This window comes from Parasteatoda tepidariorum, chromosome 5 (assembly GCF_043381705.1).
Source record: "Parasteatoda tepidariorum isolate YZ-2023 chromosome 5, CAS_Ptep_4.0, whole genome shotgun sequence".
Classification (NCBI taxonomy): Eukaryota; Metazoa; Arthropoda; class Arachnida; order Araneae; family Theridiidae; genus Parasteatoda; species Parasteatoda tepidariorum.
The window spans coordinates 9,028,620-9,053,734 of NC_092208.1; the positions used below are offsets into that span (position 1 = coordinate 9,028,620).

A 25,115-nucleotide genomic window follows, 5' to 3' on the forward strand; every position below is an offset into this window, starting at 1 on the left:
TTTTTTAGGTTCCTCGATCTGGTGGAAGAGTTGCTCGTTCTGCTCCACCCAGAGGTTCACCCGGCCGAGGAGGTAGAGGTGGACCTCGTGGCCGGGGTGTAGCTCGAGGAGGAATCGGTAAGCCTATGGGGCGTGGTGGTGTCAAACCCAGGGGCACTATGGCTGGTAAGCGTAAGTTTGATAGTGGTCAACAGAACCAGGGGGCCTCCAAGCGCCGCTTCCAGAATAGCCGAGGGTCTATGGGTAATTCCTGGGGTTCACAGCCCATACCTCAACAACCACGTGGCGCCTCTGGGGGCGACGTCGAGTGGTACCAGGACTCCTTTGGCCAGCAGTGGTGATTTTAAAAAAAACATATAAGTGAACTTTCTATAATTAACAGACTTGGCATTTCCCAAGACTAGTTCTTATTTGCTTAACTGGCAGGCAGAGTGGATTGGGCAACATGTGGGAACGCCTAATAATTTAATCAATTTGGGATGTTGTGTTACTTTGTAAAATAAATCCACATGCTGGCCTGGCCTGTTCCCACATTTAGGCCCCCCACTCTGCTGGCTTACTATCAATTTTATTGTCAACTATTACAGACTAAAGTAGCTGTGTAAAACTCATGTGTATCTCTTTAAGTGAAATTGTAATCATTTATGGATCTACTCTCGAGCAAATGTCATGTGTTTCTAATCATTTGAGTGTGTGTGTGTGTATCATTATGTAATTATGTGATTGCACAATTTTTACTCTTTAGTTTTTTTCCCTTTCTTCCATTCTGCAATATTCAAAATCTGCAAAAAACCAAAGCATGTAATCATGTGGAACTAGTGAAATTTTTTATACAAAAGAAATAAATTCTTCCCAATCATCCTTTAGTCCAATTGTTATAAATCTTATGCTGTATAAATTTTCTTTGAAGTTGTTTGAAGAAGTGCATTTAATTTTAACAATGTAACACTTAAGTTCAGTGTATTAGTGTCATGTATATTAACATAAAAGTAAAGAAAAACTTTGTCTTATTAGTGTATTTTCTTTTCCCAATTTACATTATTGCTGGACTTGTTTTAGTTTACACTTTTTTTTCTTCATCCTCCTTTAAATCTTCATATAAACGAGAGAGTGCTCGTGTTAGTGATATTTTTTATTCATTTTTAAATCCCTTTAAATGGCAAAATTCCAGCAATTTGATTATAAAGATATTTCAGAAAGGGTCTTCTGAATATTTAATTTTTGTGCAATACTCCAATCTTTAACTTCTGTCTAAGGCAAAAATGATTAAATAAAATAAGTATTGCATATTATCTTCCAATAATTTTATAATTTAAGTTTATTTCTTTACTAATTGTTTAAATTAAGAGAAACGTTTGTATAAGTGATTAAGGTTTCACTGTTCTGCTAAATTAATCTAAGAAAACATTTTATAAAATTTGCAATTATATTTTGAATTCTAGAAATTTTAACAATAAAATTTCTCTGCAATCAGTTACACTTAATATTTCTTAATTCAGGAGAAGGAATCATCTTAGATCAGAATGCTTTTATTTTACAACTGCAATTTTTTGATTGGCATTTAGGAATTGGCTGTATTCAGCAATTTCTTATGAACATAGTCAGTGCTAAAATGAGCAGAAAATAAATGTGAAATGTAAAGCTAACTTTACAGTAGTTGCAATGAAACAAGAAACAGAAATTTCTATCAAAATTAATGTTTCAAATTGCAGCATTTATTTATTGCTAATATTTCATCATTATTAAAAATTGGAAGAAAGACAAATTTCAATTTGTGTGGGTGTCTATGAAAAATCAAAACCAAGAATGCGGAACTTAGTTGAGAACTAATACACATTCTGATTAGAAGTATTCATTTTCAAATTAGTGGAATACAAAAGTAAATCATTTAATTCTGTCTTTTTTATTTTCATATTAGTTATTTCTTGTTCAGAAGATGTCATTTTTAAAAATAAAAAAAAAAATAATTATGATAAATGCTTTTAGAGGGATTAACTTTTTTTAAGAAAAATAAACATTATAAATCTGAGAATGAAAGGTTATGAAAAGTAAATTGTTGATGGTGAGATTTTTATAAATCTCCACTATCTCTTGGGGATCCAATCTTTTGAATTCAATTTTTTTCAGAGTTTGCCAGAGATTTGGATTTTTGAATAGTCTAATGTAGTGTAATAATAATGAAAGTATTTTAAAGTTTTGAATTTCTAATGCTCAGCAAAAAGTTAAAGCAATCTGTGACAAAATTAAAAATTTTATCATAGTTATATGTGCATTAAATATTGCATCATTTAATTATCTGTGGCAGTCAGCAGCAAAAAAAAAATAAATTATTTAAGAATTTGGTGTTTTGCATGGTGCAAAGCATTTTTAAAAGCCCTTAAAGGTGCTTTTTTTTTCATTGGAGGTTTTTGAAAAAATGCTTATTATTCTCCTTTTGAAAATTAGATTTTTTTTCTTTATCATGTCGATTTTTAACACGCATTAAACAAAATAGTAGTTTTCATATTGTTCTATTCAACAATTTCACAAATCATTCAACCACTATACATTTCGGTGTAACGTCGGTCCGTAGCGTATGCAAGCACTAATCATTTCGCACGTTTGATGAAATATTTGCGAGTCTGCATGTGCATCCATTGAGTTGGGTTAAGTGAGATTCTAGTACTCTCACTTTGAAATCGAACCGAAAATTCTCTTGATCTTTTTATAGTAACTAATATAATCAATAAAAGAACTTTGTCAGAAACTAGTAATTTAATATGATCATGTGAAGTCTTTGAAAATTATTTTGCATCTTGATAGTGTATATAGTGCTTAAAAATATTTTTTTATTGTTTAAAAAGTACTTAAAAGGTGCTTATTTTTTGTTGGAAGTTTTGACTATGCACCCTGGTTTTAAGTATATTATGTAGCATTGGAATTTATTGTTGTAGTGTAATTCCATTGTAAATTATTTAAAAAAAAAAAGATTTTTGCAAATTTGTGTGTAGGAAAGCAAATAAAATGCCACCAATCTTACCTTATAAGGGATTTTAACCTTTTGCTTATGGTTGATACAGTTAATGGACAGGCTTTACCATTCTAATTGCCACAAGCATAGAAATTATAAAAAATGCTTTTTATAATGATAAAAAATCAAATGATCCATTAACAACTTTGGATGATACATTCTTTTCATTTTTAAGTATGCATAAATATATATGAATTCTCTCAGTCCAATATTTTTGGTGGGTTGACTTGCTGTTATAAGTCTTTTTTAATGTGTTATTCAATTACAAAGTAGTGATGTATGTTTTGACCCAAATCAGCATTTGAAAAATTATAGGTCTATCCTTAGAAATAATAAAAGACAAACTGCTTATTTATACCTATTTTGTCCAACATTCAGACATACAATAATTTATTTACGATATATATTGCAACATTTAAAAAAGGACTTAGATAAATCTAAAAAAAAGGGTCATTTTGAATTTGATTGAACTAAACAGGGAGTCCAAATGACTACCCTTGTCATCTTGAATTGAAGATTAAATATTTACTTTTTCATCTTGTTCTCTTAAAAATAAAACATCAGCTTACAGGTTTTGTAGTTGTCCTGATATTCCTGGATAAAATATTTTGTAAATTTTAAGCTTCTCATCCTGATATTCATGCTTCTGTGCATTTGCTGATTATCCAATTCTCAGCGAGCACAAAAGCAATATGAATCATTAATTTGAAGAACCAAAGGATTTGGATTTTTGATCTAATATCGTTTTAATTATTAATACTAGTTAAAACCACAAAACTTATAGACTCGACAAAGTATTCACACTTCATTGTTTTAAACTTTGGAGGAATTCAGTCATTAAGAAAAAAACTCATTTAGCTGTTTTTGCATTACCAAATTTTCATGGTGATGTATACGGTGTTATACGCCTATTTACAATTTTCAGCAAACGCTGTTACAAATCTTGAACGATGCTTCACATTTTCGTGGTAATTTATTCACTTTATTTTTAAAATGATTTAATCAGCAATACAGTAATAACTTATTTTGAAATGTTGAGTTGAAGGATTATCCTGAACTTAAAATGTGAAGTGATATATGTTTTCTCTTTATCTTGAAAATTCGGAATTCTTGAACTCGTTTACAAATTAAGATAATTTTTGATATTTGTAAATATTAACTAGTTTTTTTCTTTCTTCCTTCTCCCTGCAACAGTGCTATGAAAATAAGTTTTTTTTTTTCTTTTGCGATAAAATTTACCTTAATACTTAAGTAGAGCAAATTTTACTTTTTTTATTTTGAAATGTACTCTGGCATATGTCTACTGATCCCAATAATGTCCTGATTCTTTCTTTGGCCCACTATGAAGTGTGATCTTAAACTCAATATTATATTTAGAAGGGGGGGAAATAAATAATAAAGACGTAACCACATTTTGAAAGAAATATTACATTAAACTTTCTATTCTAAATAAAGTAATTCTGAAATTAAAGATAAAAAATTATGTTTTGTTTTTCTTTTGTGATAAAATTTGGCCGTAATACTTAAGTAAGGAAAACTGCATTTTTTTAAAATTGGTATTTTTTTTTGTATGTCCTGATTTTTTCTTTGACCCACTACAAAGTGCAATTAATGTACTTGGCATTAGTCTACTGATCCAAATAATGTCCTGATTTTTTTCATTGGCCCACTACAAAGTATGATCTTACAACTCAATATCTTTAGGAAGGGGGGAAAAACGTATGAAGACATAACTACATTTTGAAAGAAATATATTTGTTTGAACTTAAGATTTGTTTGCGAAAATTCTAAACAATATGCAGTAATGGAATTGGTACAAATAGGTAGGCACAGTCATACCATTGTTTTTGGTTGAATAAATCTGCAGAAATAACTTTTGATATGACTTTGAACTTTTTTGCAGAAATAACTGAATAACTTTTGATTTAATAATCAGATCTTCACATTTCTAAGATCCAATTGTAATGGCTCAATGGGATGACCTCAAATATGCTAATTAATAAGTGAAGAAGATACTTTAAATTACGAAATCAGACATAACGCTTTCTCTGAATGAATATACCAATCTTTCCGACGGTTTCGGATTTCTGACCCCCAAAATAGGGCCCCAATAGTTAGGCCAGGAGAGCCCTCCAAATTTGGACCCCTTAATTTTACTTTTTGCGTATTTCGCTATATCTCAAGAACTTTTTAATCGAATTGATAAATTTTTGGAAAGAATTATAAAATTGGTATATACGAAGATATAAATGTATTTTAGTGTAAATTTATTATTTAATTTAATAATGATCGGAGAATACGTTGATTAGCTCCTGAGAAATTGAATTCCAAGGTCATATTTTTAAAATTCAATTTATCGGGAACTATTTGAATTATTTTGGTTAAATTTTGTATTTTGCCATGTAAATTTATACTTAAAATGATGCAAGAACTGGTATACCTTACAGTTCAAAATTTTTTCGAAAATTATTAAATAAAATAATAATAAATATTTAATGGTTATTTTTTTTACATGGAATTACCTTAAATAAACTAATTTTTTAATAGTGTGCAAAAATTTTTTAAATTCGATTGAAAAGTTTACGACATTTAAAGGAAGACTCAAAAAGTGAAATTAACATCCTGGACTGGACAAGAGGGACATTCTAGATAACCCACTTTTGGTGTCCAACTTCCTCCGGGTCATGAATTTCATGGACAATGTTTAACCCTGCTAATTTTTGGGATAAGGAAGAAGAGAAGAGAGCATATTTGAGACCCCCCCCCCTTGAGCCATTAAGATTGAGTCTTAAAAAGTTAAGATCCGATCATTAGATCAAAAGTTATTCAAGGTGGTCCGTTTTATGCGCACTACGTATACTAAGATGCAGTTTTTAGTTTAGTTAGAAATCACTATTAGTAGAGGAAAAAATATGAGAAGAATAAACTTAGGAGAAATTGGGACTTACAATATAAACAAAGAAAAAAATGTTCTTAATTAGAAAAGTAGTCCTCTAATCTGTGCATGTCATCAAAATCCTATTTATGTATTGAATCCTATTATAGTAATGATTTATGTCACAAATATGATTAAAAGTTGATTATTCCCCCCCCCCAATCCCTTTTAGTTCTGAAATGAGGGAAAATACTCCAGAAATGAATTCTGTTGGTTTGTAACACAATTAGAATGGTTATCTTTTAAATTCTTAACAAACTGCATAATGATACTGCTCAAAATTCCCTCAAATCTTTCTAAAGCCTTTACTCATTAAAAAAAGCATTTTATACTTACAATTTTCCCCAGCTTGCTTTTATTTGTTAACTATTATTATTATAAAAACATTCTTTTTATCATTGTATTCTGTCATACATTTTTTTTAAATACCTTATTTTGTTCTGTTTCTTTGAAATGACATTCATACGCATGCATGTTTTCTGCACTTTACTGTTTGTTTTGTGACATTGCTTCTTACATGTTGTCTTTTTAATTTACGTATGTTCATTTCTTCATTTTTTATTTCCCTTTTAATTTCTGTTCAACATAATAGCTTTTAAAATTTTGAGCCCACTGTAGATAGGTCGACATTTCAGATGCAACTGAAACCTAACTTAAATATATAAATTAAGATTAATACGTCTTTTAATTACTTAGTTTCCTAATCATTAAGTGGCAATATATGTTGTAGGTCTTGATTCATAGGCCTTGCTTAAACTCACTGAAGAGTTTTTGCACAACGAGTTAAGTTTTTTTTTCCAAATATGCTTGATGCACAAGTTATGTATTGGCTGTCTTCCTAAACCATCGGGGACGAGGGGGTATGTAGAAAGTTTTAATTTAAATTCCGTTTCTGAACAACAAAAAAAAATCTTTTTCACCCCGGTCTGCTATTTACTATATTTGTCATATATACTTGCTGAAGTTCTTAGGTAATATTAGATCTTGTTTGTTTAATCAAGTCTTAATGCTCTGTTTAAGTTACAAAGCATTGTTTAAAATTGTCCTCACTTTTGCAAATTGTTGTACAATATAGGTGAATTACAATTTAACGTTACCATAGTAATATGTGAAAAACACTTGTTTGTTTTGCTGGAGAGCATGCTAGTCAAAATATGGCTTTCTGGGCTAAATAAAAGTTCCTGTGATCCCCAAGTATTATTTTATACCTTTATCGACTCATAGTCTTTGTGGCATTTGACAATATAAGTACAGTGCGCAAAAGAGTAAATACCTTCGATAAATTTGAGCAGATTTTCATATACTAGAACCTAATCTTAATAATTTGGGGGGGGGTATATTAAGTTACAAGATGAGACACAAAACCTTTCTTTGAATAAATGTATCTTTTTTTCTTTCTTTGAATTTGGATTCTTAACTCCCAAAATAGGATAGTTTAATCAAGAGAGAGGTCGAAATGTCCGACCTTTTAGTTGTAATTATACTTTTTGCGTATTTCGCCATGTCTCGAGAACTGAAATTTTTTTTCACACAATAATAAAATTCAGGTAATTCTATGCTAAAGGTAATTTTTAATTATTATTTAATAATGGTGGAAAAATTTTGAATTGTAAAGTATACAAATTTTAACATCAATTTAAATATGAACAAAATCGGTCTAATAGTTTCTGTGAAATGGAATTTTTTTTTTTAAAAAAGAAATTGTATATTTAAAATTAGATTTAACAGGAGCTATTTGACCGATTTTGCTCAAATTCTGCATTTAGTCATATAAAATTACATTCTTTAAAAAAAATTTTATACTTTACAATTCAAAATTTTCCGACTATAAATAAATATTTATTAAAAGTTATATTTTGCATGAAATTATCTTTGGATAAACGAATTTTTCGGGAATCCATATTCTATAATAAAAAAAAATGGAAAATCCGATCAGTTAATCAAGGTGTTTTTTTTTTTTTTTTTTTGCACTCTGTACAAAAATTGGATTTCAAAACCTGGCAAATTGATATTGATGATTTTAGAGAAAAATTAATATGCTGGATATTATAGCCTGTAGAAACAACTAAATCTTCGAATATATATAAAAACTCGCGCTACAATTTATTTTCATGGGATTTAAATGTTGCAAGATTATTTATAGTCGTAAGTTTAAGCGATACCGTTTCAATTGCATCTCGAGCTGTATTTTTACAATTTACTAAAAGGCAAGGGTTGTTCAGAGAGGCAATGAAGTGCAGAAGATATGCCTGCTGCAATTATTACTAACTTCTCTAATGTGTGGCTTTTTCTTTCTTCCTCTCTTCGTGCAGTGGATGTTTACTCGGTGTGAAGTGTTGTCGTACAGCTGGAAGAATCAAATGATCTAGTTTTGTATTGTTTTTGTGATCGACCATTCGTATGGCAGCCTAGCGGACTTTATTTTGTTTACAGGGGAAAAAAAGTAACTAATGCTGTGATCAAGCTTGTCTGCCAATTATATTTGAATAAATATCTGTTTTTATGTATATTTATCTCATTTTTTACTAATTAATTACTTCATCACTGAAGCATTAACACATAATGGATATTGAAAAGAAAAAAAAACATTTTTTTAAAGGTTGAAATATGAAAACCATAAATTCGAACAAAATCATCTTAAAATCCTATATGGCGAAGGAATAGGCCTTTTAAACAAATATTTATTTGAAAAAACTAAGCGAATAGAAATCTAGAATGTGCGTGTTTGAGCCAATTATGTTATGAAAATTAATCATACGCATTTCCTAATTAAAAAATTCGACTTTTGATTTCCTCCATTGTTAGGAGGCAATTCATTTAATTTTTTCTGTCCGTATGATAACAGCAGTTGTATTACGTTTATATGAAACACATCTAATTTAATATTGCTGAGCATTTATTCTGTGCCAAATTTGATAGATATTTTTATTATTTATTCATTTTCAGTACAATCAAATAAACGATCATTCAGCTGGATTTTTTTTTTTTAAACCTATAAAAAGTATTGGTATGTTTTATTTCATCAAAAATTTACCTTTTTTTGTTAGAAAAATACAGAGATGATTGTGCTCCGGAAATCCAAGATCCAGAAGTTTAAAGAAATAGATCATATTTATGAATAAAAATCTTTTATAATTTATTTAGAAATATTTGAACTAGAATTTATGCTTGGCATATTTTTTATTTGTAAATATTTTTTCTGGTAGAATAATAAATGTAATTCGAGATAAAAGTAAACTTATACATAATTTTTAATTTAAATTATGCTGCATATAATTTCATGTTTTGAAAATATCAATGACTTAAATTTATGCAGACATTAATTTTTTGAAATGCAATATTAATGATTTTACTCAAGAAATTTTCCGGACTTTTGAGTTACATGACTGAAAATATCAAAATTCTTTGAGCCTACGATTCTAGAAATGGATAAGTACTCAAAAACCATGTACATATTACACATATTATTTGTTCATTTTTAATATTAAAAAAAATGTCATTTTGCTGGAATTTTTTTTTTTTTTTTTTGAACCTGTAAAAAGTAATGGTATGTTTTATTTCAATTAACTGTTTTTGTTAGAAATATATAATTTTTTGAGCATAAGATTCTAAAAATGAGTAAATAGTTTAAAAAAAAACACATTACACTTATAAGAAAAAGCATGTTTCGATATTTTCAGTCCCACCTTTATTTGTAAATCTTTAGATTTCTATATCATTCCCCCCCCCCTACCGGAATAAGAATTTGTGACTCTTGATGTGCATTTTAAAAATATATAGTATCTTCTACGATTACGGAGCAATTAGCAAATAAACAGAAATGCTGAATAAAGAGAAATTAAAATTTCCAGATAATGAAATTTTGTTTCATTCTGGCCATATTTCAACTCGTTTTTGTGCCTGTCCTTTAAAAATGTTTCTCCTTTCGGAAAAAAAAGATGGTAGCACAAGTGTCTCATTGTTGGGATTTGTGTTACAAAAGAGTTCTTTTTTTACCACACATTTATCAATCATATAAATATTTATAATTAGATCTTAAGTCTGATTTTAAATCAATTTTTTTAAAGCTAAAGTGGTATATAACATTCATTTGGGATAAACAAATATGTACAGCGAAACCTCCAAGAAAGACCACTTCTGTATAGCGAACTCTATGTACTACCACTTAACGACCGGGCAAATAAGGAAACGTGAAAAAATTTGAACAAAACCAATAAGTCCGACTCAACTGTATTCTATTCGAAATATTTCTGAGTGACTTTTATCTGAGAGCTCTTTCAGAGATTGGCAACCTCGTAGTACATTCAGTGGTTTACTTTTAGATAGCAACTAAATATCTCAAATAAACTAACCTCTTCTCATTTTTTAAAGCTGACTAATTATTATGATATAAAATGAAATGTAAACTTTAAAAACGTGATTTTTTATTTGTTTAAAATAGCTCTATCATTCATAATTTGTTTTTACACATAATATGTATAAGAAAAGATCATTTTTATTGACTCTTTAAATTTTATTCATCAATCCGGTTTTCACAGACGACTAAAATGCAACTATTTTCGGCTTGAGGTGACTGGCAATTTTTATATTTTTTGCCTGAGAAGTCTTAGAAAGGCAACTATTTTCAGGAAAAGGAGACTTTCCTGTACTCCTAGCGATGTTTTATTTTTTAAAGCATAAATTAGATTGAAAACCTGCGTCCCGCGGAATCTTCTGAACACACTGATTTCCCCCTCCCCTTAAAATAATGAAAATTGTAAATTTGAGTCATCACTTTTTAAGTTCGTTCAATTTGCACAGATTCCATTGTTAAGTCTCGTTTCTCAATCGCATTTTAATGGTTATTGCTAAAAAGTCCCACATGATCTTAAAAACCCCTATTTTTAATACGATATTACTATGCTTGAATTTAGGATTTGAGTAATCACTTTTGGCAATATATATATCTAATATATATAATTCTCTTACGTGGCTCCCAAATTTTGGCTGTATTTCTTTTCCGCCGGTGGCAACGTTTGTTTTGTTTACGTTACTATTTCTCTTACACGGCGATTCGACCAATGATTGCCGTTAAAAATGTCACATGCCAAATCTAGCTGAGGTGGCTCAACATATAGCGCTTTTAAAAACTGAAATAACCAGAGAGCATCAGCTGCGGCAACTACTATTACGCTAGGCAGCAGTGAGTAGTCTTTGTCGATAAATCTCTATTTTAGTATTTTGTCGAAAGCGCTTTTTTTCACGAATTTATATACAGTAGGGAACCGATTATCCGGAACGATCGGGACCATCGCTGTTCCGGATAACTGATTTTTCCGGTTTTCTGAATCGCTACAAAAAGCCGTTTTTTTATTGTTAAACCCAGCTAAAAAAAAATTTTTTTTTTGGAAATAATCTTAAAGAGAAGAAAAAACGATAGAGTAATACACTAATGATTATTTCCAAAATGATGGTAAGGTAAACATCTTTCAAAAAAGAACGAAAAATCCTAAAATCTTATGAGGAAAAATTTTTTTTTTTTTTAAAAATGGCGGGAAAATTTATCGAATTTCGTTCCGGTTTTCTGATTTCCGGATAACGGGTTCTGTACAGTATTACGAATTATACTATAGCACATTTCTAATAGGTTTAACGAATTACATGTTATTTATTTTAATGCCTTAGTATTTACTAAAAAGATGTATTTTTTTAAAAAAAAAAAGGTTTTTATATGGATTCGAATGATTGTTTTGAATTATTAGAATTTTGTGCATTTGCAATGTACCTCAGTTAGTAGCGAGCGAAGCAAACCATATAAGATTGCGTAGCAATTTTTGGGGGTTACCGAGCAGGGGGCGCAGCCCACTAGTATATATGTATTCCAAATATCATATAATCATTATACATAATCATCATAAATCATTCTATAAAAGCCTTTTTTTTTAAAATTAATTCTAGTAATTAAAAATATTTAATTTTCTGCAAATATAATAATTTTTTTGATACAAAAATTTAGTGCTAGAACACTAACGTTTATATTAAAATTATCACATTTGCCCCCAACTTGACTATTCAATCAACCACAATTCATTTCGGCCTACCGTCGTTCCGTAGCGTATGAAAGTCGTACATGTTTGATGAAATACTTGCGAGTCCGCATGTGCGTCTTCTGAGCTGGATTCGGTGAGATTCTAGCACTCTCATGTGCAACTTGACTGCATTTTGCAATATATTCTCCATTTCAGGCTTCATATTTCAACCTCATTTATCGAACCGAAAAATCTCTCGATCTTTTTATAATGGCTAATATAATCAAGAAAAGAGTACTTAGTCAGAAACTAGTTATTTTATCATGATCATGTAAAGTCTTTGATATATTTACGAATTTTTTATACATTTTCAAACTCACAAGAAGACACTTTTGCTACTACTCGCATATAAATTTGGCTGCCACTAGAGAGTGCAGCCGATTGGCATGTACAAATGTGCATTTAAAAAATTTAATTAAGAAATAATAATAAAACCAGCTTGAAATAAAAACTGCGAAAAATATAAAATAATTTTATTGAAATAAAAGATTTTTTTTCAGTTTGGACACAGATAATTACTAACGTTATCACGCCTTGTGCTTTATTCAATTAGTTATTATTATCTTTTAATAGCTCCACAGAGTAGTGTAGTATTATGAAATTGATTCGAGCAACTTGGATAATGGGAAACGTATGTAATTTTAAAAGAAATTTTTAAGGAACATTCATTTAAAAATACTATTTCTTCACAGGGTTTCCTCTGGCAACATTTCTGAGCATAAAAAACGTCCAAAAACATTATGACAAAACATATATAAATATCTTAATGTATTTTAAAACATACGTTAATATGTTTTAAAATATGCATTATTTTTTCATCAAAATATGGAATTTGTTGAAAAATATGTATCTCTTGTTGGCGTGTAATTCTTTGAATATAAATAAATTTATCACAGTGCTTCTAAAGAACTTTGCTTTGTGTGAAGATCCTCACAGAGGCGCGAAGTTTCATTTGGCGGTATAGAAGGATTGAGAACATCTTTAGAAGCATCAGTCAAAGGCATTTTTTCTGGTATTTTTATGGCAATATCTGGAAAAAGAAATAGAAACTACTCAAAGCTTTATCATCAATGATTAATTATTATTATTTTTGGTTGGCAATGATTTACGACTAGTTTCGATATCGCTCGCCAATTCTCAGCTGTTTTTGGCTTATTTTTGTTTAACCCCTCATCTTTTATCTTTTCATATTTTATGTTAATTACGTTAAAGGCTATGCGACTTGCTCACTATAGCTTCGCGGTGTGGAACAGATTACCGGTGGTGTAGCTAGAAATGAAGATCTTAGTGAAAATTAGTAGGGGGTAGGGTATATTTCCGTATCGTGATCTGTCGCGCCAACTACATTCGCCAAGGTGCCAAATAGATTTTAGACTCGCAAATTTGAAAAAAAAAAAAAGTCAACAAAAACATGTAGATGTTTGCAGGGTGGTGGTTACGAGTTATACCTTTCGAGATCGACGGTCCCTTTCTGTGATGCTTTTTTTTTATAGTTTCTCGCGGGCCGCTGCCCTGAAGTTGCGGACTAATCACAATACTTGCGATTTTTCTGTCACAGATCACGATATGGAAATCTCCCCAATTAATATTCGTTCCGAAAAATTTCAAAATGAAATACTGCAATAAATACTTACTGTTATAAATTGCTGCAAACCTAAATAAGAAATTAAAACTAAATAAGGCGTATTGTTCATCTTCAGCACATGTGCAAAAGATGATAATTAATCTGCTAATAGTTTTCGCTAAACTAAGATACCCGTCACAAAAAAAGAGAGAGCTTGTGGCGGTAACTATCACTACAATTATTAAACATTTATTCACTAGTATTAAGAAATGCTAACTCTATTCAATATTGAGGTACCTTTTGATAGAAGAAAGTTGGCATTGTCGAAGACTCCTTCCTATCCCCACACCTAGTTATGAAAAAATTAACTAATTTTGTTATGTTACGTTTATTTGTATGAGAGGAACAAGAATGCTTCAGAATCGGTATATGCTTAGATTTTGAACTTAGTCACAGCAATTATTTATGAGATGGCTATAAGCTAGGTTAACTTAGCGCTAAATCACGAAATGAAAAGATAACGTGTTGTTCATTACTTTAAAAAGATTGTTGAGATTTGGAGCTTGAAAATTTGAAGCTGTAGCACAATTAATAATGATAAAGGGGTAAAAAAGGAAACAGATACTAATAAATAAATTTAAAAAAAATATTTTTCAAAAATGAAAATGAGAAAAAAAAGTTATACCGTTGGATCTAATGATGTCTGGCACTTGTTCTTTTGTTTCATTTTCTTCATCTAAATCTTCTGATTTCTGGAGAGAAAAAATAGTCATTTTGAAAATAAAATTTTATTACTATAATTTCATAAGTATACGTTGCTATAGTGTAAAATGTTTAAATAAAAAAAAAAAATAACACCTCGATTTCTTTTTTTTTTTTAATATTTTGTAAATAGTATTTGGTATGAGATCGACTTTCTTTTCTTCAAAAACACAAGGCCTGATCATAGCCTAGGCCCAATAGGCATGGGCCTAGGGCCCACAATTTCTGAGGGGCCTCAAAAATTAGTAAAAAGTCTAATGAAAGGTGGGCTAGCTATGTGTTGGTTTAGGTACTAAATAAAAAATAATTACAGCTTACAATAATAAATAATTCAGCTAATCAGTGACTTTTAGCAAAAATCACTGATTTCAATTGTTTGTGGTCACCAAACTATTTTTATTTTGACATAACATTGTTTTGTTGTTTTATATTTTGCTTTAATTTATAGATACGTAAACTTTATCTTAGAAAAATAATCTTCAATTGTCTGCTTTCAAAATTTTTAGAATGTTTCTCTTGAATCATGCAGTTTAATAGATTCTTTTTCATTATTAGGATTACTCTTCAGTAATTTAATTTCAAAATATTTTGTAAGGGGCCCAGAAAATTTGGTGGGCCTTGGGCCTGAATTTGTCTTGATCGGTTCCTGCAAAAACATCAGCTTTTACTCAGAAATAAAAACCAATTAGTTCTAGTGTAAAAATAGTTAGAATTTGGGTCATGCAATCAATAAATTAACTAATTATAATTAATCAATCAGTTATTTATGAAATATTTTTTAATATATGTAAAGTATCCAAACATGAATTGATAATTTCGAGTGAAAAGTTGTAAATCATAAACATAAAAAACCTGTTTGAACTTCTTCGCCATCGTTTTATCCTTGAAATAGCCTTATTTAAATAAAACTGTTGACATAATCAAGCACGAAAATTTTAAAACAGAACTCTTATTTCGCCATCCTTTCATTGCAGGCCACTCTGAAGACCTTGGCTTGTTTTTCAAAAAACTTTCACATAAAAACTATATTCGTCTGAAATATCGTTTTTGTATACACAATTAAAGAAAAAAAAAGGGTGCTCGTTGCACATGAAGTAAATCAACATATTTGTCAATAATTTCTGAATATCCCGGAATAATAATCCTAACGTCTGATAAAAAGACCATTGGCTGATGATGACAAAACTTGTTGAATATCCCCCATCGAGACAAAATTTAAAGATGGCTACATCAGAAATTCATCCACGTGAAGCCGAAAATAAAGTAGTTGGAAAAAATTTACACTTTAGCTGATAAATTAGTTCAAGTCAAGATGATTTTTTGTTAAATTTTATAAAGTCGCCAAATTGTTTTAATATAAAACATTCATTAGCAAAAGGTTATAGGTAAAGAAAGCTAAAAGGTTAGTCTTTTCGCAAATATAGCTAATGAGTTAAAGTTGCAGAAAAAAAATTCTACAATTGAACTTAAGAATACCTCGACTTATTTTTCTTCGTATTCTTATTGTGTTACTAGATGTTGATTTATGCATTTCCATATGTGTTCTTTCTCTAGATTTAACTTTTTTTTACTTTCAAGTTAACTTTTACTTAATTTTGTAATTAAAACAAATGATTTTTTAGTCTGCATTGGGTATTATTCAGTTCATTAACAATGCAGATTGCTGTTCAAGAAAACAGTTTTGTGATTAAAACAAATGATTTATTAGTCTGCATCGGGTATTATTCAGTTCATTAACAATGCAGATTGCAGTCCAAGAAAACAGTTTTGTAATTAAAACAAATAATTTTTTAGTCTGCATTGGGTATTATTCAGTCCATTAACAATGCAGATTGCAGTTCAAGAAAACAGTTTTGTGATTAAAACAAATGATTTATTAGTCTGCATCGGGTATTATTCAGTTCATTAACAATGCAGATTGCAGCCCGAGAAAACAGTTATTTTAATTACAAAACATAAAACATAGTAAACATCAGTTACGTATGTTTGATATTTTTCACGAGCGCATGCGCCTTTCACCAGAACTGACGCATGCGCAATTACTTGAAATCTTACGGACGGTAGCTAACGTAAATTTGCGAAATCTCCCTAATATCATAAAATTAAAAAAATCATGATAAATATTAGATATGGACTAATTTGTAATAGATTGAACTAAAGTGTTTTATTTTCGGGATCACGTGGATAAATTCTGATGACAGCTTAGTCATTTTTAAATTCAGTCTCGTTGGGAGCTTATTACTTTTTAATATTTGGCAACGGTACTCTTTATTTTCCCTCATAGAATTGAACTAAGATTTCAGCAGCAAATTCTGTACGTTACTTTGGAAATTAAAATTAATATCCATTCTTTAAGAAACAAATAATAAGTTGCGTTTTCCAATTGGATTTGATTTTCTTAGCAAGTTTAAAATTTTCTTTAATAATGACTAATTCAGAAATGTTGAGCGGTGAATGGATAAATGTGGCGGAAGACTTCGAAATCTGCTCAGAAAGTACTTTAGAAAGAAACAAAGGAACTAATGAAACATCAGCATTTGAACTATTCTTGAAGCAAAATGTTAATGCGATTCCGAAGTCAGCAGTTTCTGATAAAAACCCAAAAAGAATTGATTCAGAATCATTGGATAACAATGTATGGGAAGATTTAGTCGAGGACTTTGAAATCTTGTACAAAGAAGCTTTTGAAGTAAACCATGACAGAAAAGAAATCATTTTCGGCAAATTGTCTGGCAATGAATTGATTCCACCAGAAAACGTTGGCAACATTTCTGTAAGTGATACTCCTGATGAAGAAATCAAGTCTAGCGGAGGATCGCCGCTTGAAATTATTGTATCTGAGAGAAACGGAGACGTGATTCCGAAGTTAATCTCTGTATTGTCAGGCGAAGAACCAGAGAAAACGGTTTTGCTTGATTTGTGTAGAAGAATTCGTGGCAATACAAAATGGCTAACGGAATACAATAAGATTCGAAGCCAAAAACTGAAGATTACATTGACAGAACTCTCTGACAAAAAACGAGGAAAAGTAAATAAAAATGGATCCGCTTTTTTGTTTGGCATAATGGCTACCAACATTTTATGTTTTGCTTTGGGATTTGGCATCGGTTTGTGGAATAGAGACTATGTTCCAACTTATGCGATTTTTGAGTTTGATCTGGATTCCGTTGTTTATTGATTTCAAAAACGATGCAAAACAAATTATTATTTTTTTTTTTTATGTGTAGAAAGTTACATCTATAAGTTTTATCTGAAATTGGAGGTAAAGAGTGAAATTCGAATTTTACAAAAAGGGTCTTTATTGTGTACTAATTTTTGGTTAGCTGGGCGGAAGTAAGGCGAAAAGTCATATAGTAATTTTCTGCGCCTAAATTAAAAAAAAAATCACAACTAATATATATAGCTATATATATATATAGTAGTTCTAAATGTGAAATGTAGCGAAAAAAATTATGGTATTTGCGCTTGTCTAACCCAAAAGTATCGATCATTGCTAGCATGATTTAATTTAACTGCCATTTAAATTATAAATCAGCCAATCAATTAGACAGATAATTAGGTACTTATTCCTTGGAGGTGCCGTGAGTATATCAAAATACCAGTACTGCCTTTTACCACAATTAATGAAGCATCAATGGCGTCAATTATAGTGTGTACATTTTTTTAAGCACCGCAACGGATAAGCATATTAATTTAAAATATATGCAGGATATTGTATAAATGTCAACATTCAGTAGTGAATGTTGAATTAAATGTTTGTTTACATTGCTTTTACTTTCTGATATTTCCATCAATGCATGCTGAATGTCGATTTTTTTGTGTAAGACAGAAATAATGAAATTAAACAAATGTTTTTGAATATTCCGTTAAAAAAAAAATAGCGCAATATCGTAATAGTAAACATGTGTTCTGGTTATAAATAACTTATGAGACAAATACTTTCTGGTTACAAATACCGAGATAATTAGGTAATAGTTAAAATGCACTAAGGTAATAGGTACCTACGTGCCTATTAAGCGATACCTAAAATAGGCACTGTGATAATACGTTTTTCATAGCCTTCAGTAACGGATGAGTACCGAACGTCGACATTCATCACATCATTCATTTTGGCCTTTTACAGTGCCTTTTCTGTCATACATTTTTGGAATCCTCATAAAAAGTGATAATTATTTCATTCATTCAGTGTCTTGAACGAATACGTCTCCAGCTCTACTTCTTGAATCCCATTAACTTGTTATAAGTTTTCTTGCCGCTTTTCTTTTCTTTTTTCTCTTCTGCAAACAAGGTCTACCTAAACAGCCTAGATTGGCCTAATGTAGGCTCTCTAGGTTTGCCCAAAAATAAGTAATGAAAAAAAAAAAAACATTTATTATTTCTGCAATATTGACGTCAGTTACTATAAATTTATGTTCTTCTCTTGTATAACTTAGCAACCTCGCCAAATTATTAGACGCACTAAAAGAGGGGGGGGGGGCACACAAATTAATTCCTTCTTCGCATTTTGTAAATAATCATCATAATAAAAAAAAATAATTAAAAGTCATGAAACCCATAGTAGTAATTGCGAGAAAAAAAGATCGACAACAAAATTACGCGAATCGGACTTCTCAAATACGTGTTTTGATTCGAGATTTGGTTGTTATGATAAGTAATATCGTAAAAAAAAATATATCAGATTTAAAAATTATGGAGATATCTATAGCAATAACTGCCAAAAATTTGATAGAATTATTGCCTTAAAAAGTAAATACTCAAATGCACGATTCGAATTTTCAATATTGTTTGAAATATATCGGGATATTTAAAATCTACGCGAAATCAATAACTGCCGAAAATACAATCGAAACATGACATCGATTTACGATACTGTCGACGTAAATTGAGCACGTCAAGAAGTTATTATTTAAATGCATGATTCAAATATTAAGTGTAAATTTCTGTAAAAAAGAAATACATTATTTTTCTACTTTTCATAGGAAAAATCTTTCTGCCAGAACTCTGTAACGTTCTGCGACTATGTCGCCGTGATTCAGTCATGTGGATATTATGAATAACAAACAAGCACTTTTAGTTAAAAGCTTTTAAAAATTCAGACTTGCGAATTTCTGGACTTTGCCTTTGCCAAGAACAAAGAATTCATTTTTATTTAAATAAAAATGGCGTCGTTTCATCTGATATGCTAACTTGTTCACTAACTTGTTATTTTTTTAATATCTGATTCTAGGTTAAACATTCGGCCACTCAGAAGATAACCACAGTATTCACACGATAGCCTTTAAAAGTAACTTTCCTTGTGACATTTGTTTACTAAAAACCGGCGATTACCAGTTTAACAAATTGTAGTGCGCGAGTAATAGGAAGTATAAACAATGAATAGATAACCCATGCAAATTGTTTAAAGAATATTTAATGTTTATAGTTTATAAGGCTGAAGGCCTGGTTTTATAAATGTATTCTTTCCCTTTAGTGATATGAAACTACTCAGCAAGTTTGTTTTTTAATATGGTTTTGATTATTTGTTTATCTGGTTAAGAATTTCGTTTGTTGTGTTTACTTTTTTTTTAGATCTCCTTTGATTCGTCGGATAAGAAATATAAGGATTTAACAGTTATTGCAAGGTTAGTTAGCTTGTTTTAAAAAAAAATGTCTTTTATTATGAGCGGTGAGATTTTTTTTCCACAGTAAATTAATTCATAATTATTTTATTATTATTATAAAAATATTATTTAAAAAAAAATAATCCTTTATTATGAGTGGTGAGATTTTTTTTTCCACAGTAAATTAATTCATAATTATTTTATTATTTATTTTTATTGCAATTCAACAAAAAAAATTTACCAATGAAATTTAAAATTATTTTCTTAAAACGTAAATTTTTTTTTTACCTTTGTGATTTTATATTATTATAATTTTATAACTTTTGACAATATAAAACATTATTCATTTCACTTTAAATGGTATAATAGGTACGTTCAAAGTTTTTTTCCACTCAAGGTGGCGCATAAGGTGTTAATAACATTTCTCAACGTTAATAATAATAATTTCTAAAATCCAACAGATGGCGCTCGGCGCAGTAATGTAAAAAGTAAAAAGATTAATTGTGTTCCAGTTTCCTCATTAGCACTGTTGAATTAACATCATACCATTTTTGTTATTAAATATATTTTCTGTAAAGAGTGTTTTGTAATGATTTAAATCCAGAGATCACCATATTTAACATTGGCTCACCAACCCGGGAACTAAGAAATTGATAAAGGTGAGTGCATCTGATTTGAATAATGGAATCATTTGATGATTTAAAGAACAAGAGAAAAACAATCCGCTCTTTAACAACTTGATTAATAATAAAAATGGTATGATGTTAATTTTACAGTAACAATTAGGAAACTGAATATTACAATTAATCCTTTTACATTACTTCGCAGATCGCCATTTGTTGGATTTTAGAAATTATTATTATTAACATTCAGAAATATTATTAACATAAGGTGTTGGTTATTCCTCTAAATTAGCTGTCACCAGTGGACGACCATTACATATATTTTTCAAAATCGCATTCATTACGTTACCACGTTGATTTTTTTCCCCAATAATTTACAAATCAATTTTTTTAGTACTTTAATTTAGAAGCTCCTTAAAATTAAATGTTTTTAAATTATTGCCAAATCCTTAATAAGAGAAAGCTTAGAATTATTGCCAGTTAGTTGAGAATTAAACTTAGTTATGCAATTCAAAATATTTTAATGCTTTGAAATGAGTTGATGCAAAACAGCTGACTATTTGCTATGCATACTATTTTATCGAAACATGAAGATAAATTTTTGCTTGTCATTTTTGCTGTTTCTTATTTATTTGAGTAATGAAAAGTAAATGTAACTATGCTCAACGCAAAACAATAAAGCAGGTTGCTCTGTTTTTTAAAGTTATAAAAAATTATGGAACTATAATTTTATTTTGACGACCAAACTTATTCCCGCCGCGAAAGAGTTATACCTTTTTAACAAATATAATGTTGAAAAATTTGTTTAAAGTTGTTAATAGTTGTAATAAAGGTGTTAGTCCAAGTGGACCCCATCCTCTTTTAAGTATTTTTTTTTCAATGCCCACTTGATTGATACTTGTCATTAAGGTATCAGTAGGGCAGATTTGTTGACCACTCTTTCAGGGGCACCATACTAGGTGGGCCAACGTCGCTCCTACAGTAAGGACAGATAGTGCAGAGAATGAAAGAACATCCATGCCTTATCCCGGATTCGAACTCAGGACCTTTCTCATGTGAGGTCAGCTGCCTGACCATTACTCAGTTCGGTCGGCTGCCCTTTTTGAAGAATAAAAAGCATTTTAGAAAAGCCTGATAAGTGATTTACTAAAAGTAGATTTCCCAGAATTCCGCATCTTGAAATGTTAAACAGTTTCATGATGGTAATTTTGTTCACAAGATTTAATTTTTACAACAAAGAGATGAATATGGGAGGTTGTAGCACAGATACTTACGTTGCGTATTCTGTGTATGAGGCACAATAGACAGGCGCCGAAGATGGGTGGAATTCCAGCAGCCAAAAATGCAACATTATAATTTTTCATATGGTCATACAATAGGCCTGAAATAGAAGAACAAGATACAGAACCAATATAGCGAATACAAAATATTCAATTATGCTAAAATAGAGTATTCCAACGTAGCCAATATGCAATACTCTAACAGGGTGCGTAGCTTTCAACAAAAAATAAGCACCTTTTAAGTACTTTTTAACCACTCAAAAATATTTTTCAGCACTATATACATTAACAAAATGCAAAATAATTTTCAAAGACTACGTGATAATGATAAAATAACTAGTTTCTGACAAAGAACTCTTCTTTTTTTATTTATTATATTAGCTATTATAAAATGATCAAGAGACTTCTCTGTTCGATATCAGAGGGTGGAAAATGAAGCCTGGAATTGACAATATCTTGCAAAAGGCAGCAGAGTTGCAGATAAGAGTGCTAGAATCTCACCGAACCCAGCTCAGTAGACGCACATGCGAACTCACAAGTTCATCAAACATGTAAAATGATTAGCACTTTCATACGCTATCGACCGACGGTACGCCGAGATGCATTGTGGTTGGATGAATTGTAAAAACGTTGAATAGTACAATGTAAAAAACACGCTTTTGCATAATACATGGCGAAAATAGACATGGTGAAGAAAAAAAAATCTTCTTTTCGAAAATGGAAAATTTAGCAATTTTTAAAAAACATCCAATGAAAAAGAAAGCACCTTTAAGGGCTTCTAAAAAACAAAAATCGAAAATAAGAACCTTTAAGCACTTCTTAAAAACACTACTCATCATGTCTTTCATAATATACATTTAATATTTCAAGTAGTATTTTAATTAAGCTAATTCAGGATATTCTAATCAAGTTGACATGGAATACTTTAATAAAATGCAAAACAATTTAATCAAGTTAATATAGAATGCATTCCAGTTAGAAAAATAATTTTTTTCCTTAGTAGATAAGCGGGTGGGTGACCACTTTGATCAGTGTGAGTAGGGACCAAGGTTGTGCGGCATCGGTCCTCGTTAAACTGTTCTACCGTAAAGTGCTCGACTTCACGCTCCTCAGGTCGTCGGGTTACCAAAGCAGGGGAGCCATCCCCTCTGCAGAGGATCAAAATTGCGATGGCATATCTTCGGATCATCCTCAGGGACGTTTCCCAGATAGTCGTCAATAGCCCATTGTGCAGTTCTAATGCGACGTAAATAAAGTACCTACCTACCTCCTGTCGCACCTGCCATTAAATGGAACAACCTGTTTCTATAGAGACCAACGGCCAAATGTCTGATAGTTTTTTTTTCTCAGCTCGTAACAAGAAGTCATTGCTCAATATTCTCTCCAGAAGACAAAATGGTAAAAATAAAAACGCATTCTTGAATACTTTTTTAAAGTATACTAAAAAAGATGGTAATTTCTTTTTTTAAATGTTCCAATTTTAAAAAAAAACATCAAATGTCCTTACCGGCTACAGGCGGTCCCACTGTCAGTGGAATCGAACAGAATCCTAGCAAGAATCCAATAGCTTGTGACGCTCCTTTTTGACCAACGACGTCAAAGGCGATTGGGCCCAACAGTGATATGAAACATCCATCAAACAGACCCAGGAAGAGACAGATGGCGACCAGAGCTGTAAAATGCTTGGCTACCACCAGCACCATAGTCAGAATGCCAATGGACAAGAAAGCAATCTGGGGATAGAATGAACTATAAGTTAATAATTTCTTAATTTTTTAAACCTGAAATACATTCTTCCTAATAGTGCTGCAAAATTTGCTATAACAAAATATGAATAAGGGAAAATCTCGCAAGCGTAAAGACATGGTTTCTAGTAAAACACAGAACTCACGCTTCACTGGCTGCGGTCAGTAAGCGGATGGGTGACCACTTTCATCAGCCTACATAGGGACCGAGCGTGCGTGGTATAGGTCATGATTAAACTGTTCCACCGTAAAATGCTCGACTTCGCGATGGTCGTTGGGCTACCAAAGCGGAGGAGTCATCCTCTCTGCAGAGGATCAAAATTGAGATGGCATGTCTTCGGATCATCCTCAGGGATGTTTCCCAGACCGTCGCCAATGCAATAATCAATGTGCAGCTCTAGTGCGACGTAAATAAATAACAACCTACCATGAACAAGGGAAAATAGGGTATGTTGATAAATTCGAGATTTCTAACTCACAATCGTCCCGCATTGGACTGATCGTTAAGACACGGCTCCCAGTAAAACACTGGAGTCAAGCATCGCTGGCTACTGTCAAAGGATGGCGTTTTCTAAACTAGAATGTGCTGCCAGCTCTATACTGCCAATACTTCAGGTTTTTTTTGTGAAGCCATTTGACTCACGACGTGATCACTATGTTTTGAGACTCTTCTTGAGTAGTATTTCGAGTATTTGTACCTGATATGTGTTTAAAAAAAAGAATCGTCATTTGATGGCCTGTCATCTCAAGACGTCAGAATCGCCATTTGTGAAAAACACTTCTTGCCGTGTCAACAATATAACAACCAGGGTTGGCAAGGTTTAGGATAGAATGAATTAATCCACGGTTTAAACCGTCCTGTCCAAAACCCTTTTACTCAAATTACGTCGCAATTTTATCTGAACAATATGTAAGAGGTAAAATATACATAGAACTAATAACATATTGATAATTAAATCTATTACAGAATATTTGTTTTTAAAAGTATAATGTTTTATTAATATTGTTTGACTCTTCAATTTAAACAAAGGAAGATTAATCAGTAATCAAGTTCAATTGGTCCTCTCATTATATAGTACATAACTGAAGTTGGACTTCGCCATACATGTTAAGCTATTGGGGACTAAGTGCTTGGTTAGTCATAAACAGGTTTATTTACCTATAAGTACTATTCAAGAATACTGTTATTTCATTCATGTTCATTTCTTTTAGCTTAGTGGTGATGTGTCAGTAATTGAAACTGGTGTCATGCCCTTCAAAACTGTTAATACATTTTTCAGTTATTTTGTATTTTCAATTTAAACTAATATATTTATATTTGAAAACAATTTTTTTTAAAAATAGATGTCTTTCTTATCATTCTGTGATGCAGAAATTATAAAAATTTTTTAAAAACATATTGTGAAAAATAAAAGGTTAATTTTTAAACAAATTTAGTATTTTTTTAAAAAAAATCCTTATTTTTTAATATTGCATTATTTATCTTTATGCAAAAATATTATTTAACAGTATTAAAAGCATATTTATA

The 25,115-nt window shown here is 30.6% G+C and overlaps 2 protein-coding genes across 5 annotated transcripts in view; one reads left to right on the top strand and one right to left on the bottom strand.

The window, feature by feature from the left end:
• LOC107443910 (heterogeneous nuclear ribonucleoprotein R) overlaps nucleotides 1-8,452 on the top strand; it is a 34,202-nt gene extending 25,750 nt beyond the window's left edge. For 2 of the 4 annotated variants that reach the window (XM_071180966.1, XM_016057937.3), the window contains exons 11-12: nucleotides 9-165; nucleotides 8,258-8,452. In XM_071180966.1, the coding sequence (XP_071037067.1) occupies nucleotides 9-165; nucleotides 8,258-8,277 (177 nt within the window). In that variant the 3' untranslated portion in view covers nucleotides 8,278-8,452. Of the gene's footprint in view, nucleotides 1-8; nucleotides 1,011-8,257 lie in introns of those variants that run through there. The other 2 variants (XM_016057936.3, XM_016057935.3) reach the window with 1 other exon arrangement.
• A 4,019-nt stretch (nucleotides 8,453-12,471) lies between these two features.
• LOC107447734 (monocarboxylate transporter 10) overlaps nucleotides 12,472-25,115 on the bottom strand; it is a 62,394-nt gene continuing 49,750 nt past the window's right edge. The window contains exons 6-9 of the mRNA XM_043049973.2: nucleotides 23,350-23,575; nucleotides 21,837-21,943; nucleotides 14,263-14,329; nucleotides 12,472-13,043 (exon numbers count right to left, since the gene is read on the bottom strand). Coding sequence (XP_042905907.1) covers nucleotides 12,904-13,043; nucleotides 14,263-14,329; nucleotides 21,837-21,943; nucleotides 23,350-23,575 — 540 coding nt within the window. The 3' untranslated portion in view covers nucleotides 12,472-12,903. The remainder of the gene's footprint in view (nucleotides 13,044-14,262; nucleotides 14,330-21,836; nucleotides 21,944-23,349; nucleotides 23,576-25,115) is intronic.